We start from the raw sequence: 17,711 nt of genomic DNA, 5'->3' as shown, positions 1-17,711 counted from the left end.
AAGGGCACAGAGCCCAGCACAGGGCACAGTTCAGGTGCCCACACTCCGTGCGTGTCCCTGGCACATGTCAACAATTTTTCAGAGCCCATAGCTCAGACAGTCCCAGACAAGCTCAAACAAACTCTCACTTCTGACCTGCAACATGACAGTATGTTTTTTGCATTGCTGTGATCCCTGCTTTCATCCCTGTGATACTCCCTTGTGAGGGTGGTAAGGCCCTGGCACAGGTTGCCCAGAGAAGTTGTGGCTGCCCCATCCCTGGAAGTTGGGGATGTTGGCCAGGTTGGACAGGGCTTGGAGCAACCTGTTTCAGTGGAAGGTGTCTCTGCCCATGGCAGGGGTTGGAATGAGATATCTTTAAGATCCCTTCTGGCCCAAACCATCCTATGATTCTATGACTGAAGTAATAAACTACTAAGTAGTCATAAGAAAATCATCCCAATGATGAGGTTTTTAGATGGGTGGACAGCAATTACACCACCTTCCATCTCCATTCCAAAAGGCCCTGATGAAATGCAGCTCACACTGAGCTCTTCTAGAGCACGACAAAGGTATCTCTTTAAAAAAAAAATCAGTTCAGGTTTCCAAAACATGCCAAGCTGATTTAACTTGAACATGAGCACATGTGTTCTGGCTTAGCAGGAGAACTGCTCTGAGAGGAGACATCAGTCTATTCTAAACCAAAAGTTCTTAATCCTTAAAAGAAGAGGTGGTGGTGGAAAAGTGCATCTGAAGCAGGTAATGCTGAGCAGACGTGCACTGCTGTCCTGGGAGTACAGAATATTTAACACAGATTTCTGAGCAGGTAAACCGAAGGATTAAAAAATATTTCAAGTTGCCTTATTGCAGATGATAAGCAAGCCTATTTATTAGATAGCACTTAGAGCTACTTAATTCCAATCCACTTCTCATGTCAGATATATTTAACTGCGATGTTTCTGACTTCAATCACTGAAGATTTGGATTAGCCAAAGTACTCTGGGAAAACAAGATGCCTGCTCACACCAGCTTCTTGGAGGGAGATTGCTCTGTCCCAGAGGAAAAACCTCTCTTTTCCACCTTTTTCTCCTGGCTTTAAAGCAATTATATGATAAATACCAGGCCCACAGTGTTTGGTCACAGCCAAGCACAACCTGACTGCTCACAAGCAAAAACAGCACCACAGATGAATGGTGTGCAAGGCAGCCCAGACCCACGAGGTCAGCCAAGCTCATCAGTGGGTCCAGACATTAAGGGATAACTTATATTTGGCTAAAAGTGGAGAGGGAAATCTATTTTGATTCACTACCCCAGTTACCTTTTAAAACAAGCACAGCACCTTATTTAAAATACAAGTACTGAATTGTGTTGCCAGAAGCAGATTAATTGCAGCTTCCAGGAAAAAACTCTGAGCTTATTTCACACGGACTTTATTCCCACTTGAATTAAGTTCCTTATGTTACACCAGCTCATTTGAATTTTTTGAATTGGTTTTGCATAGTATCATTTACTGATGTACTATCTTTAATTACATAACACACATACACTCTCCAACTGCATTATTAATGAAAGTGTTTTTAATTAAATGGCTCTCAGCATAATATTCAGTCATTAATTTCACATGCTCAGGGTGTGGAGAGATTCTACTCCGATGGTCTGGGGAAACTCTGTACTTTAGATGAGGGATACTTGCGAAGTGATAGTTTTAGAGAAAAGTTGAAATCATTATGAGCACTGAATTACCCTCTCAGCAGCTGGTGCCGCAGTTCTGCTCTACTGGGTATTATCTGTTCTTCAGCTCAAGTGCTCCTTTTGCTCTGACACGCTTCACCACTGGTAATCTGAAAATGCCTCTCACTGGATTCACGTATATTCCAGGGTGGATAATAGCAGAGCTATCTTTTAGGAACAATTTACACTTAGACAATGGCACTAAGGCTGCACCCTCTACAATAAAAAGCTCTGCACCCTCCTCCCCAATTATGGTCACACACCTGCCTCCACTCTTAACCTTTCAGTGCTGTTAGAAGCGACAAAGAGCATTCAACGCTCTTGGGACTGGGAGGATTTTTTGCCCATGCACCACATGGAGGCACAGCACACACTGGAACATTACACAGCCACTGCTGGGAGCATACTTAATGCTCACCTGCTGCAAAGGTTGCCAATTAAGGGCAAGAAGCAAAAGAAAAGTACCAAAAATTTTTTTTTCCCTCCAAACTAGCACGAAGTTACCACTGCCTCATACAGAGATGGCAGGCAGGCCTCTTCTCCAGTCCAGCTTGGGAAGGAAGGCCCATCCAAGCAGTCCTGTACAAGCTTTTCCTTTCCACAAAGTCTGCAGAAAGGATTAATTTTCACCTCAGTTTATGCTTTTTATTTACTGATGAAAAAGACATTCCTATTTTTAAAAAAAGGTTCTAGGACAGCATTTTCCAGGAATACTTTGGAAGTCTTGAAATTAATTCTTTTGTTTTTCTAGCAGAGTCTAAAAGGGCCTTGAGAGGAACAAGACTGCACAGAATAGTACCTGTTTGACTTCTGAATTTTGTGGTAAGTTTGTCCATACTCCCCAAAGGCAAATGCATATAAAACTGTATTTGTATTTGTTCCTGGGACTTGTCATCTAATTAGTCTCCAGTCTAAAAAGTCCTGGACTTTTGTTTTTGAGTAACAAAGTCCTTGCCAAAAAAAGTCCTCTAACTTCTCAGGCTTAAAAGCCTTTTTCTCAGTGCTAATGCATGTGAGGAAGGGAGCAGCTCTTGCTCATCCCATTCTCCTGAAAGCAAAACATCCTGGATTACACCTCCCTTACCGGACCCCTCTGTTTCAGCTCAATCTCCCGCTGTCAGGCTCACCCCTTGGACTCCTCTCTCTGCTATGCTGCCCTACAGCTCTGTCCTCTCTGAGCTCAAGGCTGGCCTTTCCAGCTCCTTCAAAAGAAAAAGGGGTGAACACAAAAAACTTTATTAAATAAAGACCTACTCCATCAAAAGATACTATATGTGGACCTCCAGCGCATTTACAGTGAATTTTTGAGAAGAGAAATAACTAATATTTTTATATGACAAGACTAATAATAATACATGCCCACGTTCCCAGCACTTCATGTCTACATAGAACATTGCACCATAATGAAGATAATTGAGAGTATGACTTCCATCAATATTTAATTAGCATTTGGTGCTAACTCATTATTTCAGTACAATTAATTTGACATCTTGCTGTACAGCCTGCACAGATTTCCTTCTAGAGGACTGTTTTATTGGTGGGACATAAGTAACATAAGACATGTGCACCTTCCCCGGGGCTTCTAGGAGACTATGAAATATGGAGAATATGACTGACATTTTAATCTACTGCAGGATACAAAAGGATATTAAAGCTCAAAATATGCAAGTGTATTTGCCTGATGTATTTTTGTAATAAGGGAAGTATTCTACCAAACTAACATTTTCAGAAAACTGTACCATCATCACAACGGCCTTTGCCTTTTCCTCCCTGAATCGTCTAGTTTGGGTACCCAGGAACAATTCAGTAATCCAAAAGTTCCCACATATTAAATGAAGGGCTCCATTGGATCCTGAGTGTGTTGCAAGTGGGGATTTTCTGAGCCACCTTGAGTCAACACGGAGTCATTTCCAGAAGCAGAAAGCAGTTAACACCAAATCCAGCATTTTCCAAAGACAAGGGACTACCCTCGTAATAAATACACAACAGTACTTTAAAAACTGTGGTGACACATTCAGAATTGTCATTTATTGGAATTTTCACCAGTTTCAGGCACCTCCAAAGTTGGCACCATCCCCAAAATTTGAGATTGCTCAAATCATGACTTTCCTACACTTGAGGCATTTGAATGAACTGTTCAACAACGCTTTAGTGAGTGTTACACATTATGTACAGGTATTAACAGCTGTAAGTGGGAAGTTTTAGGAGCTGCTTTAGGAGCTGCTTTCCTTCTCTTGGCACATACTCACATTTTTTATTAAACAAAGTCTCCTCGGGCTGACTGAATTTTGGAATTTTCCTCACCTCTTGATTTTCAAACATGTACTACTTGAAATTTTTAAGGAAAAATGGTTCTTCAAAAATTATTTTCAAGTGAAGGTGAATCTAATGAACAGATTCTACAACTTTGCTAATTTTGGAAACTAAAAGGACAATAATATTCATGCCTAGCACGGTAATTAGCAATATATTTAGGAAGAAATTCTTTACTGTGAGGTTGGTGAATTCCTGGCACAGGTTGCTGAGAGAAGTTGTGGCTGCCCCATCCCTGGAAGTGTTCAAGGCCAGGTTGGACAGGGCTTGGAGTAATCTGGTCTAGTGGAAGGTGTTCCTGTCCATGGCAGGGGGGTGCAATGAGATGACCTTTGAAGTGCCTTCCAACCCAAGCCAGCTTATGATATTTAAAGAACAACAAATAATTGCTCTTTAATATTAAAAAGTGTTCCTCAGCTAGCTTAGCAAATACCATTTTTGACACGCAGGCTCTTCCATGTGTTTTTGTTCAAATCCCTTTACTGGGATGCAGAAGGACAAACATCATGTCAACACACAGTTCTGGGCGAGGAGCAAAGAAAGATCATGTTTTCTCTGAATTCTTCCTGCATAACTTCCCAAGGGTAGTTCCAGTAGCTCTGCCACACACCTACTCAGGAACAGGCTCCTGAGCATGGCACTCACTGCAGAGGCAGAATCTATTTCTTACTGTCATTTCTCTTCACCTACTTCCAGCAGCTGTTACCTGGGAGAGGGGGAGAAAAATTCTGCAAGGTGCAAATGGGAAAGAAGAATACTTGGCCTGCCATGTGAAAGGGGCACTGAGTCCTTTCAGCTCAAACTCACTGGAAATAAAAGCACTCATCATCCTCTCCTTATCAATTATTTGATGAATCCTCTGTTTTGAATATTTGACAAAGACAAAAAAGGAAAAAAAAATATCACAACATTATCAAACTGCAATTGCCTCCTTCCTCTTTTGGCTGCTCCACTGCTCATTCCTCCTGCCCTGCTGAAGAGCACTGCTGTGGGCAACACAGCTGCCCTCCTTCATTTCACCCCCAACTTCACTATTTAAGCCAAACTTGCTGAAGCAACAGCTTTTGACCACCCCATACAGGGATATCAGCTGTTTAGCAGGTGAGCAGTGGTGCCTCAGCTCCACCCAGCCAGCCACACCCTTATCCTTCCTCCAAGGCAGTTCCTCTGGGGGAACTGGCATTTCCCTTACAGATGCTTAAACCCTGTGTATCTGCAGGCATAGAAGCCAGTTCTGACAAAGTTTAGCCTTATAAGAAGGAAGTAAAGATCACGAAACTATGCCAGCAGCATTGATGGTTCTGTGATAAGAATCTCTACATACAGGTAAATAAAGTTTATTTTTATTAAAGATGCTGTCCTTGTGGCACTGAACGTTGCTGAGCCAGCCCTGGGCTTGTGCTCATCTTTAAAGCACAAAAAAACCCCATTGATGCCAGGAAAAGCTTCTTTCCATCTTTGTAATTCATGCTAAAACACTAACGAGGATTATTGTTAAGGACAGTCTCAGTGCAACACCACCTTCCTCTACATATTTTTATCCAGAGGAATCAGGAACAAATGTTTAGTTTGCTCTCAGCAAACAAGCTATGAGGGAAGATTATGGACTTTCTGATAGCACTGACTCAAAGTAAATACAGAGACTGTTCATAGAATGACTACCACCAAGAATGTAGATATGATTATTTATTACACAAAATGTGCCCAAATTCTAGATGCTCTTGGATTTATACTACATGGGGTTTTTTTAATAGTCAGCTGTTGAGGATACTCCAAAATCGTCCTTTAACATCCCTTTTCTTAACACTGAGTCACAAAATACCTACACTTTTTACCTCTATATTTTTAACTGCCCAGAATATCACCTTATTGGAAAACTGCAGCCTCCTAAGTGTGCACCTTGGTTACCATCTCAGCACCTCTTGGACACCCATACTATTTTTTGGGAGGATAATTCTTCCAGAAAGCCAGTTTCTGCTTAAGTACTTTGATTAAAATTTGTACAGAATATTCAGAGGTGGATATAACCAGGGCATGCTGCCCCAGCAAACACCACATATTTAACTAAATGAGTGGCAAGAAAACTAGAATGAAGTATTTATTGATTAAAAAAGTAGTTGAAATTGTAAGCACTCCATGTCTTTGATAAAGTGTGTCTAAAGAAGAAGGCTTTGTAGAGCTACCTGAAGAAATGTTACTTCAGATATACAGAGCCTGCCACTCTTGCAGACTTCCAACCATGAGTTATCCTAACAAGCATCTGAAATACATGTCCTGTGGGCAGGAGAGTTGCAGAGTCACAGCTGCCCCAGGAACAGCCCCAAAGGCATTTTTCTGCATTAGTAGCTTTACAGCATCTCCCTCACACAAAATCTGTTTCAGCTAATTGTCCTGTCAAATATGAAGTTCTATTTCTTCAAGTTGAATCTTTATGTCCTGCCAATGAAACAAAGTTTTACCCTACTGTGCCCTTTTTCTGCTGCTGAAAAAATACTTTCGTTTGATCTCAGTTCTTTCCTCTGGATGAGCATTTGTATGAAAAGGCAAAAGACTAATTAAGCAGAAGCCAAAATTGCTGGGGTTTTTTTGTTTGGTTGGTTTTTTCTAAGAGTCAAACATTAGATACCTGCAGAACGGCATGGAAAGCTTGAGTTTCTATGCAGGCAAAAAACCAATGGCTTTCAAAACTTCATGCTGCTGTACTGATTTCAAACACAAAATTCAGATCATGGATAAATCCATACATGTGTGCATGTCAGGAGTAGAATAAAACTGAATGACAACATAAAGGAGGCATACAGAAACTCTAAAAATAAAATAAACAAACCAAAACCAACTGCTGAAGAACAGATGCCCTCTATTGCAGATGTAGATGTTTTCAGATGCAGACTCAAGGATGAGTTAAGCTCCTGACAATAACTTTTTCCCTACCTATCCACTAAAGAGTACCTGGGAAAACATCTTCACAGGGAAGATTGGAGACCTCGGTTATGCCCTAATTATTTATGTGGAAAGAGTATATTAAAGTCCCTAATGCATCCACCATGTTCTCCCTGTTCAATTGGAAGTACAAAACCAAAAATCTGGAAAACCCCAACACCCCAAAGAAATAAGAGACAAACATACCCCACCCACATACACAAATCTGTATTTTTTAGTAACACTGGAGATTGAATATGCAAATTAAAAGAATGTATTAATTATCATTAATCATTCTTTCACAAAGACTAGAACTAATTGGAGAAATAATTTGAGAAAATTGAAGTACATGACAGAAAGCATTAAGATTCATTAAGTTTCAATTCTCTGGTCCGTCAGCTTGTCAAAAGTAGATGCATGCCATTCTAGCATTACTGGTAAAATACTGCATTTTCCTAATTTAGTACACAATTTAACCCCTTTTACAGTTTGTTCTGAGATTAACTAAATCTGACACCATACATTTTTGTTAAAAGGCACTGTCACAAGGAAATTCACATCTCTATTTCTTTAAATCAGGAAAACTGAACTTGATGACATTTCATTATAAAGCATTTGCAGGTTCACTAGGTATTTTGTATTTATTTATATTATTTGAGTGGTGTCAGCACACATTCCAAAACACCACCACAGCAGATAAACAAGGCATTTCGAGAATCCAAAAAGACACCCACACTTCTCCACACCTGTGTCTCCAATTCACCTTGACCAAAAAAGCCAATAAACACACAAAAAAAATATTTTATGTTCCTCTCTTGACTGCCCTGCAATAACCCTCCCCAGGGAAGTTGTGTTGGTACAGACTCTTTTGATCCAGCATAGTAAACCCCAGTCCTGCTGTAAGGGAGGAATGAAGGCTTGGTAGCGTAAGGACTCCCTCATGTGTGTGTCTGACAGGAACAGCCCATCTGCGAGACGTGACAGGGAGAAGATGCACAATCTAACAGACTTCTTTTTCTCCATTCAAAAACATATGGTGTGGGCTTCACAGAGAACACAACACCACAGCTCTTCATCTGGGGATGGCACAACTACCCGAGCAAGATTTAGTCTTTGCTGACCACAGAAGGTAAACATGTCAGCTGAACACTTCAGTAGCAAGGAGGTGGTTTGTTTTAAAATTTCAAGACTCGGTAAACACAGCTGGGTTAGAAAATTGTGTACACAATACATGAAATTAATTTCAAAGCTTACAGAAAGTCACCAACTTGAAAATGGAATATTTAAAATAGTTTACGTGGCAATTCCTGTTAAAATAGGTCAGCCTGCAGTTAAAGCTTCTATGCTTTAAGATGTCACACTATTAGAACCTTTTTTGCATATGCTTCAAAATTTACCTTTTGTAACTGAAATGGCTCAGTCAACTATGCAGTGAGAAACGTGGGAAGTCAAAAACTGTAACTGCTTAAAATGCAGCACCAGCCGCCTCCATCCTGATCAGCAGCTCGGAGTCTGACATGGTGCAATTTATTTTCTACATGACTATCACTGCCAACGCATGAAACATGCATAAGTTTGGCAAAGCAGAGATTTCCACTCATTATATACAAACCCTTGATTGAAATACAGTACCTGCACAAAAATATTGTTATGCTCCAAACCCTGCTAAAGAATGCAAGACAAAAATGTCGGTGTCAGGCAACGTTTTCAAAGAAGTCCAATCTGCTCCCTGCTTGACAGGATGATAATCACCACTAGCTCTAAGGTTCCTTCAAAATACTTTAACTGAGAACTCAAAACACTCTTGGTTGTTTCTCTATAAGAAGGCCAAGGCCAAGCAAAGTCTGCAGTTATTTTTCCCTCCTGAGTCTTGAGTCACAAGCTCATTTCTGTTATTTATACTTGACTCATGAGAAACCCAATTTTGCACTTGAGCATCAACTTCACATACTGTTTAAAATATAATTTATTTGACACCCTCTGGAATGCCATTCCAAAGCACTCAGGAATTCTCACAGCTGAGAATATCTCACAGTTGATATTTTTTGCAGTGTTTGTAATGGAAAAGGCAAGTTCTTTGCATCATACATCAGAAATACTTCATTCCTCTCCTGTACTTTTATTTTTTCCAGCTCTCTCTGAGAGTACAAAGAAGGAATCTTCAAAACTGACAACAAAACCCATGTTCTTCTAGTGGAAAATTACCAAGAAGTTTGTAGAAAGACAAACTGTTCAAAACTACTCTAATTTTCAATGGCAATTAACAGCATTTCCTGTTACCACACTGTCACAACGTTAAGTGCAAAGTTATCTGTGTATAATGGAAGCAGTTTGTTAGTCTAATTTACTTAATAAACATGGCAAGTTAAAGTTGTAATGGAATGGGTAATACTCTGACTTAAATAGTAACAGAAGTTATCTTAAAACATAGAAAACCATGTGAGGTTTGGAGAAGTGGCACAAAGACACTTTAATCAACATTTCTCACCTGTGACTGCTCAAGCTGCACTCTGAAATAACTTCTCTTCTCATGGCAGTAACAGAGACTGGTTAAGCTGGCCCTACTCTGTAGGACATCAAACTGTCCCTTCAGTGTATGGCAGGATGGGCAATTCTGTATGGCAAGAGATGGTTTTTAATCTAACAGCATATATTACCAACTTGTTATTTGAGTTTTCCCTTTTTAATGAAAGAGAAGGACATACACTGGACTCGACTGACACTGTAAAACACTCAGAAGCATTCATCTCAAAGGAGAAAAGCTTTCTTTAAGTGCCCAGTTTCCTCACAAAACACTATTAGAATTCATTTTAGAAAGAAAATAGGTGCTTTTTTTTTAATCAGTGCTCATTGAATCCATTTTGCTGAATAACAAAACTTTCGTACGATGACAAGATAAACACCTTGGAAGAAAAATTACTTCAGAAAGACTAAGGATAAAAATACAGACTTCTAAAAAAAGAAATAATGAAGTTTAATATTTTTTTACCTAAAAGATGAAGCTCATTTCAAAAAGTTGGACTTGCACAAATAATTCATATTACCACTCACAGTGGTAACAGTCCTGTTTCCCTTGCAGGTTACTGGAGTTGCCTGTGAAGGTGTGAGTTATGCCATTGTTAAACCTTGAGAATTTTGCATGTACCTACCCGCAAACATTTTTAATGAAGTAACTTACCTTGACATCCATTGTTTTCTGGAGTTCAGTGCATCCAAAGTCAAATATACAGAAGGCACCTCTCAATATCAACAGTCCTACATATGATTGCAAAATATTTACAACCATATTAAACCCCATGAACTCCTCACAGAGATTACTCTTACAAACCACTTCTTCTGTAACAAATGCAAACAGCATTCCTGTTGGATGTGGTCATTATAAGCCTATACTCTTTGACAGGACAAAAGATGACAGTTTTTGATGGCAGGTGGACAAAGAAATCTTCATTACCACAGCACCAACCCTTCTTCCCACCAAGCATCAGTCCTGACAGAGTCTGTGTAAAGGCAGTCACTTCTCAGGTAGGCAAGTTAAGCTGTTCAGAGCTCTAAGATATTTGAAAGTGTCAAAATGGAAAAATAACTAAGTTAGTGGAGATCAAAGTAAGGCTGCAAGATGATCCTCCCCAGAAGAGGTTTCCAAAAGCACAGCAGTATATTTTTCACTAGACTCACAGTGCTGGTAAAATACCTCTCTCAAAGCAAAGGCAGCCATTGGGAACAGATACAGGGGGAAAAAAAAAAGGCAAACAAATACAAGCCAGACAGACACTTTCTGTATAAGTAACAACTTTATTGTAACTTGATGTGCTGAAACGCAAAAATATTTTCAGCAACAAGGTACAAAAAGTATTTCACCATTAACATCAGCTGATAAAAAAAGGCTGGATGGTTTGATACAACTGTTTACATATCTGAATTCTCTTAATCATTTCCACCCCAAAACAGGTCTAAGTCATTTCACTGGTTTAATTTCTAAAATAGGACTCATTGATCTTAAGCCTTCAAAAACCAGGTTACAAATACAGTGAAGTTCCTTGCAAAACACTTGAAATAGTGAATTCCCTTTACAAACATAGTCCATTTACTGTAAGCAGAAGCCAAGTTATGAGACTAAGTGTCTTGCTAGCTAAGGAGCTAAGCTCTGCACTAAATACACTATTAACACCAGACAAAGAGGACAGGTAACATTCCACTTGTCAATTAAAAAAAACCCAAAATCAATTAAGCTTAGGAATTTTAACCAGCTGTAAAATTCAACAAAATTCAACATTTCAGGTAGCAACACCTCACATTTTCAATTCACTGTCTTCCATGAAACACAGTTTCAAATACTGCACATCATTTTATACTCCCAAGGGAGAATACTTGCTGTGAGGATTTAAAAGGAACATAATCTCCATATAGGTCTTCTACTGATCTTCTGTGCAAAGGTGAATTTTATACTAAATACTCAATGTTTAGAAAAACATCAGAACTAGAGTAACTCTGTGTCCATGATTATCACGTTTTGACATACACTTATCTTGTAACAGCAAATATTATCACAATTTCACAAAATGATACCATTACTCAACTTGTATCTGTAATACTTATTCCACTTGTTTGTGTAGTTTCTACCTCGGTGAAACTGAATTTAGGAAGAAGAATCAACATGCAACTTTTCCATCTCAATTGAGTATCAAATAGCATTCTCCTTCATCTTTAAAAATACCTTTCACAAAGACCTTGTATCCTGTTAAACCTTCCCTTCACTGCAACAGTTTCCTAAAAAGGCACAATGTGTTCATACTTCTGCATGCAGTAAATGGACTAGGAAATAAGGATTATTTATTGAAGCAACTTCCACCCAAAGCATCTCCTTAGGAGAGGCTCGAATGGAAAAAAAAAAAAATATATATATATATAATACATAATAGCATTTTAACAGCAAATTGAGTCCTTGTTTTTAGAAAGTCATTCTTGACAAAAAAAAAACACCGCACAGTCATACACACACGCGCACGCACACACAGGACACATGCAGGGTTCTCCCCAGAAAAGTATGGAAGCGGTGGTTCACATCTATCTGAGAGGGTAGTGTTGGCAAGCCAAAACATGGCACCTTCATACGTCATAGTCCTAATCTGGATAGAAGACTAAGGAGAAAAAAAAAAAAAAAAAGAACAAAACACAAACCTCAGGTTTCAGCCTGAAAAAAATCTCTCCGTTGATTTAGATAGCTTTTTTTCAATCTGCTGCACTTTGAACTGACAACTGAGGCTTTGAAGGGCAAGTTCTTGAGGTGTGGGGAATGAAATGAAGCTACTGAATCCGAAGAAGATGGTTGTAATTACCAGTTGTCCCGTTTCAGTGAGAACACTGCATGTAGGTAATTAAAGAGGTGAATAATTAGTGCATTCACTTAAGAATACAGCAATTGTTTTACCTTTTTCTTAAGAGCTGACAAAACTTGAAAATATACATAATAAATAAAATCAAATCTAAACAGATCCATCATCATAGGGCTTTTTCCTGTTAGTGTAACATATGGTTTACACTGCCTGACTGGAGAAGGGGACACTCTACGATGTAGATGATATCACAGCACAGTGTCTGACATTTTTTGGTACCAAGTGTGCTATTAAGCTTCTTAAAATAAAAAATTCACAGAAATCCTTAAGCTTTCCATCTGATTACTGTATGTTGTTACTTCAGAACAGGCTGACCTGGGCAATCATTACACCATTAACTATTCAAGTCACTTTGCACGTGAGAGCTGCGAGTTTTACAGTGATCAGCACGAGGATCTGTAGTCCCAACGCATTACACAGTGCAGCAAAAAAATCATGGTTTTGGAATAATTGCCTTTACTCTCTTATTGTGGAGAACGCCTATGAGACCTTATTTCAGATAAATACCTAAAAACCGGTAAAAGGATAAATCTCTACAAATATATAATTTGATGCCTTCTGTAGTAATTAAGTTTCTGATTTTACACTTTATCCATCATAAAGATTTAGTCAGAAGTCAAGAAGAAAATGCATGTTTAGAGGTTTTAGTCTTCAAAATTGGACTGGGTATTTTTTCCTATTTACCTTTGCTAGTGCCTTACAAGAAGCCAAAGTATAAAACTATATATTCTTTCCTCCAAAAATTTTGTTCAGAGCAATTCAGATGAACCTCAATGAAATGAGGATGGAGATAGATTTCAAGACAGTAAACAATTCAAAATTCTTCCTCTTTCCTCCCTGCATAACTTTTTTTAATAGGTCAACTCAAACCCTTATGCAAATATGTGTATAAATTAGGTGAGATCTCCTCTCATTCCCCACTGCTAAACCCAAGTCTTCCCAAATAAAAAGAAATACAGCATATTATGACTATTACAGTAAACTCAATGCAATAACTCAGGGAACATTTAGAGTGTGCACTACTGCAGACTTTTCCTCCCAATTGTAAACAAAGCTATCAAACACTGAGGATGTTGAAATTAAAGCTAAGGTTCATATAATAAAGAACTGGCCCATGACAAGCAGTTTACAAATGTTTCATCCTTTTCACATTATGCAGAATTTCAATACCATCCACAATGCTAGTACAATAACTGAAATGCAAGACTGAGCAAGTCTCTGCTTGCAAATACCATCTGACATTTCAGGGAAATACTCCTCGATGTGTACACAGCCTCCTCAGGTGTTAATGGAAGCTGTGCACATGAGTCAAGATGGGAAAAATCCCTTCAAAGTTTTTACCATTCACATGCCTTTTTCAAATAAGCGAAAATATTCTGTTACTTAAATATGAAAGCTTGCAATAGCCACCTTCAATTGAGTCTTAAAAAGACATGCCTTTCTTTTCTAACAAAACTAAATCCCATGTGGCTGTGGGCATCTTAAAATGTATCTAAAAAGTTAAGCCACAATTACCTGTACCTCATTAATTCATCAAAAGCAAAATATATATGTACCACACAACATATAAAAGTTACACATTAAAAGTGCATATTCGGAATCCATTTGGCCCATTTCCTCAATTTACATTTGGTCATTCTATGCATCCTTTACTTTTCTACGTAACCATACACATGGGATATAATTTTTCCATATACAACATTATTCCTTTTCACACTGAACTCTTTACCTCTCGTTCAGTTCTGCATTAAATGTAAACTAATGATGGACCGTAAAGAAACACAAGCAAGAGGTTTATTCTGTGTTTCTTTTCACCGCTAGGACAGCTTTGACACACACACAGTAAGCATTACAAACTGTAATGAAAATACATTTTTGGGCCAAACCATTGCATATTTGCCCCCACAATGAAAAATAAATTACGTTCAAAGCAGTATATTGCCATAAATAGCCTGTAGGCATTCGCTGAAGGTAAACAGGCTCTCCCTATATTTAGCACTTGTCTAGGGTACATGATGTGCCTCTGGTTCAAGTGCTTTTAATGAGAGGCCAGTCAAAACCTTCCAGTTAGCACAGGACCAAACTATAATCTTTTTTTTTTTTTCTTCTGAAAATAATGGAAGATCCCTTTCAAAAATTAATCTTCAGTTTTCAACTTTACTGCATTATGGAGCTAGTGCAATCCTGCAGAGCCTAGTCAAAAAGACAAGGCACATTAAAAATAATAATAAAAAAATCAAGATACATTAGACTATATGGACTAGAGAGTCATTGAAGATAATTTAAGGCCTTTCAGTGAATTAATCAGTCTAATTTAAAGCTGAGGATTAAACCATAAATTATCCATCTGAAAAGCAAACAATAGGCTTTTTCAGCTTCTGTTCTGTGGACAAGGATAACAAAAACTCTTGTTATGCTTTGTGAAAACACCTCTGGACATGGAGGAGTAGAGTCAGTCCAATTTCTCTAAAGTTCATGGAAGATTTCATGACTGTTTTAGCCGTTTGCGTGGAATGCCAAACTGTGGACACTGTGCAGACGCCAGTGCGCGAAAGGCCTCTGCTACTAAGTGAGGGTGGGAGTGGATCATGGACTTCCAGCCTGCTGTTTCCATTATGTCTGTTGCTTGGCTGAAAACAGAAGCATTAAGAACAGTCACACAATTTTACAAACCAAATGCACAGCGGAGAAGAGCAGGCAAGGCAGGGCTAGTGCAGAAGAGCCATTGTAAAATGACAGACGATGAAAGCCAGTAAGGATGCCGATGGACAGATGCAGCAAATTGCAATATGGGTTTATCATCATAATCAGATGTAGGACTACTCAGCACCAGCAAGACCTCAGCTACAGAACTGCATCCATTACTGCACACTGTTTTAGGATAACCACCTTGAAATTGCTCAGGAAAAACACTAAAATAAAGAGGAAAACTAGAGGAAAATGAGTTCCAGAGCAGAGACAAAAAGCAAGGCGAGACGTGATAATCTCATTACATAAAAGGGCATGCTCAATTTGGGGAGAGAGAAGGATGACAAAATGAATCAGCTGAAACTGCAGCAAAAATGATATAGTTCATCTACTATAAAGAGCCATGAAGACAGATTAGCTGGCTGGCTACAAAACCCTTCCCTGGGAGTCTGCAGTCTCAGTACCAGTGGAGCATACTTGAGAACATTCACCCTTTTTTTCAGTACAGATGATGGACTACATTCAAAATGGCTTTCAATGGCCACTGTTGATTTTTAACTAACATAGAAACAACAACAGATTTCAGCAAGTATTACACTGACATCCTGGAGATTAAAAACTCAATGTATGTATTTACTTTTTGGTGAAATACTATAGACGAAAGCAAAAAAATTCACTCTGCACATGAAGAATATTACACTGGTTGGGATGAATACCACATTGACACAGGATAAATCTGTAATTTGGAACTAACATTTTATGCATCAATCCCAAGTTTCTGTTGCTCTGCATTTTCAGAAGCCTTTCAAGAGCACCCTCATACTGTTTCAGGAACACAATCAAGCATAAAGTTAGCAGTTGACCTCTGTACCATATGATCTCTAAAACGCCTTTGGCAGATTTCTAATGCAAGTCTTTAATCTTCTGCTGCAAGTCAGTAAAGGTAAGTGCCTTGAGAAACAAAACCAAAGTTCAGACTTCCTGGTGCCCAGAGTCAGTAAATTAAGCCAGGCCCTCTCACATTATTTCTCTGATTTACTGTGGATGCTTTAGCCAAAGCAAAGATGGCCAGCATGTTAGCTGGCAATTACTCAAGACTGAAGTCAGCTCAGGAACTTCCAAATCACTTGAGGAGGAATAAATACATCAACTAGTTTACACAGTCACAATTCTGACTTATCCTTATTACTGGTATTTTACTATTTACTTTCCACCAGCCCCTTCTTTTCCACATCATGCTCAATCATTAGGCCTGTGAAGCCTTTGTTATTCAAAGGAGAAACACTCTAATTTAAACTAACTGGCACAACCCAGCCTTTAACTTCTCTAGAGATCCTGACAGTAAGAAATAAATGCTCTACTCCCCTTTAACTGTCTGACCCCACCACTGGCTATTCCTGTCTTCTACCCCATGACTCACTTGAGCTGCTGCTGCAATCAGTCCCACGGTCTGAGCCACACATTCTCACCCTATTTCCAGTGTAGGTAGGAGCACTGAGAGTCAGCCAGATCGGAGGGACCTGCCTGACTAGTTGTGTGGCCTCCAGAGCACCAGTGCTGGCATGTGGGAAGGTGCACAAACATGTCCCCAAAGGCAAAAAAAAGCAACTGCCCTCCTGTCTTTGGAAATACTGCAGGCTCAGGCAACACTGTGGGCTCACACTGACCTAAACAAGTCTTGAAACCACATTGGGGTTATCACTCCTCCAGGCACAAACCTGGTTAGTGAAGAGAATGCTTTCCTTTATAAAGGCTGCTGCCACCATCTCACAGCACTATGTCCCTGGGACTGGGAATAAAAGCCAGCTGTTGTTAGGTTCTCACACTGGAGGGCAGTTAACGCTCCCTATCATTTAAAGGGGAAGTCACAATCATAACTGGGGTAGCATCTGCTGATTCCTACTTTACTTACAGTCAGTGACAGGCCTCAGTAGTGTGGAAATGAAGCAACAGTTCTTAAGATCTGCAGTCTATTTAGCAGTGTTTGTACAGAACATCGTGGGGCAGGGAAACTTACTTGCTATTCCAGTTTTTCCCATCTTTACACCCAAGTTGTCTAAGAACACTGCACCTGTAAGAGACAATTGTGCCAATATTGAAAAGGTACACAAAGCATAAATACAAAGGTATTTAGAGTCCCATAAACAGTACTTGCCTGTTAATAAAGTCTATTGCTTGTGCTTTTAACTGTTCAGCGCTGTGCAAATCTGCGAGGATAAGAATGTCAGCAACGTTTTCTACCGAGAGGTTACTGCAGAGTGCTTCCTCACACATCACCTTCAGCCTTTCCAGTGCATACTGGTGAAAGAGAAAAACTACACTAATCATTCTCCAAAATCATTCCTTCTGCCCTTATCTCCACAGCTCTTAAGACAGTTCCGGTCATGAACGACTTGGTGCCTCTCAAGATTAACATCAAACCTCCTTCAAAACACAACATGCTGCACTGAAGAGTTCTCAAACGTAAGACATGCACTAGGCTTGACCAACTGATCAAACACTTGACCCACAGAACTTTTATTAAAACAACAAAAATAATTAATTCAGAAGTTTTCATCTCCTTTCAGTTTGGTAAGGGAGGAAGAGCAAGGAACACACATGGGCTCTTTATCAAAATCAGAATTAGACAGGTTCTTATCTCAAAGCAAGAGGCAACATATTATGTAATGGAGAGTTTCATCAAACTGT

The 17,711-nt window shown here is 39.2% G+C and overlaps 1 protein-coding gene across 4 annotated transcripts in view; it reads right to left on the bottom strand.

Moving 5' to 3' along the window:
- SPOPL (speckle type BTB/POZ protein like) overlaps positions 1-17,711 on the bottom strand; it is a 63,146-nt gene that overhangs the window by 18,066 nt on the left and 27,369 nt on the right. For 2 of the 4 annotated variants that reach the window (XM_032692932.1, XM_032692933.1), the window contains exons 9-11: positions 17,179-17,321; positions 17,041-17,094; positions 10,715-14,965 (exon numbers count right to left, since the gene is read on the bottom strand). In XM_032692932.1, the coding sequence (XP_032548823.1) occupies positions 14,821-14,965; positions 17,041-17,094; positions 17,179-17,321 (342 nt within the window). In that variant the 3' untranslated portion in view covers positions 10,715-14,820. Of the gene's footprint in view, positions 1-10,714; positions 14,966-16,935; positions 17,095-17,178; positions 17,322-17,711 lie in introns of those variants that run through there. The other 2 variants (XR_004357965.1, XM_032692934.1) reach the window with 2 other exon arrangements.

The sequence above is a fragment of the Chiroxiphia lanceolata genome, chromosome 7 (genome assembly GCF_009829145.1).
Source record: "Chiroxiphia lanceolata isolate bChiLan1 chromosome 7, bChiLan1.pri, whole genome shotgun sequence".
NCBI classification, from domain to species: Eukaryota; Metazoa; Chordata; class Aves; order Passeriformes; family Pipridae; genus Chiroxiphia; species Chiroxiphia lanceolata.
The sequence above is the reverse complement of the archived record's forward strand: the minus strand, read 5'-3'. Positions and strand labels throughout refer to the sequence as shown.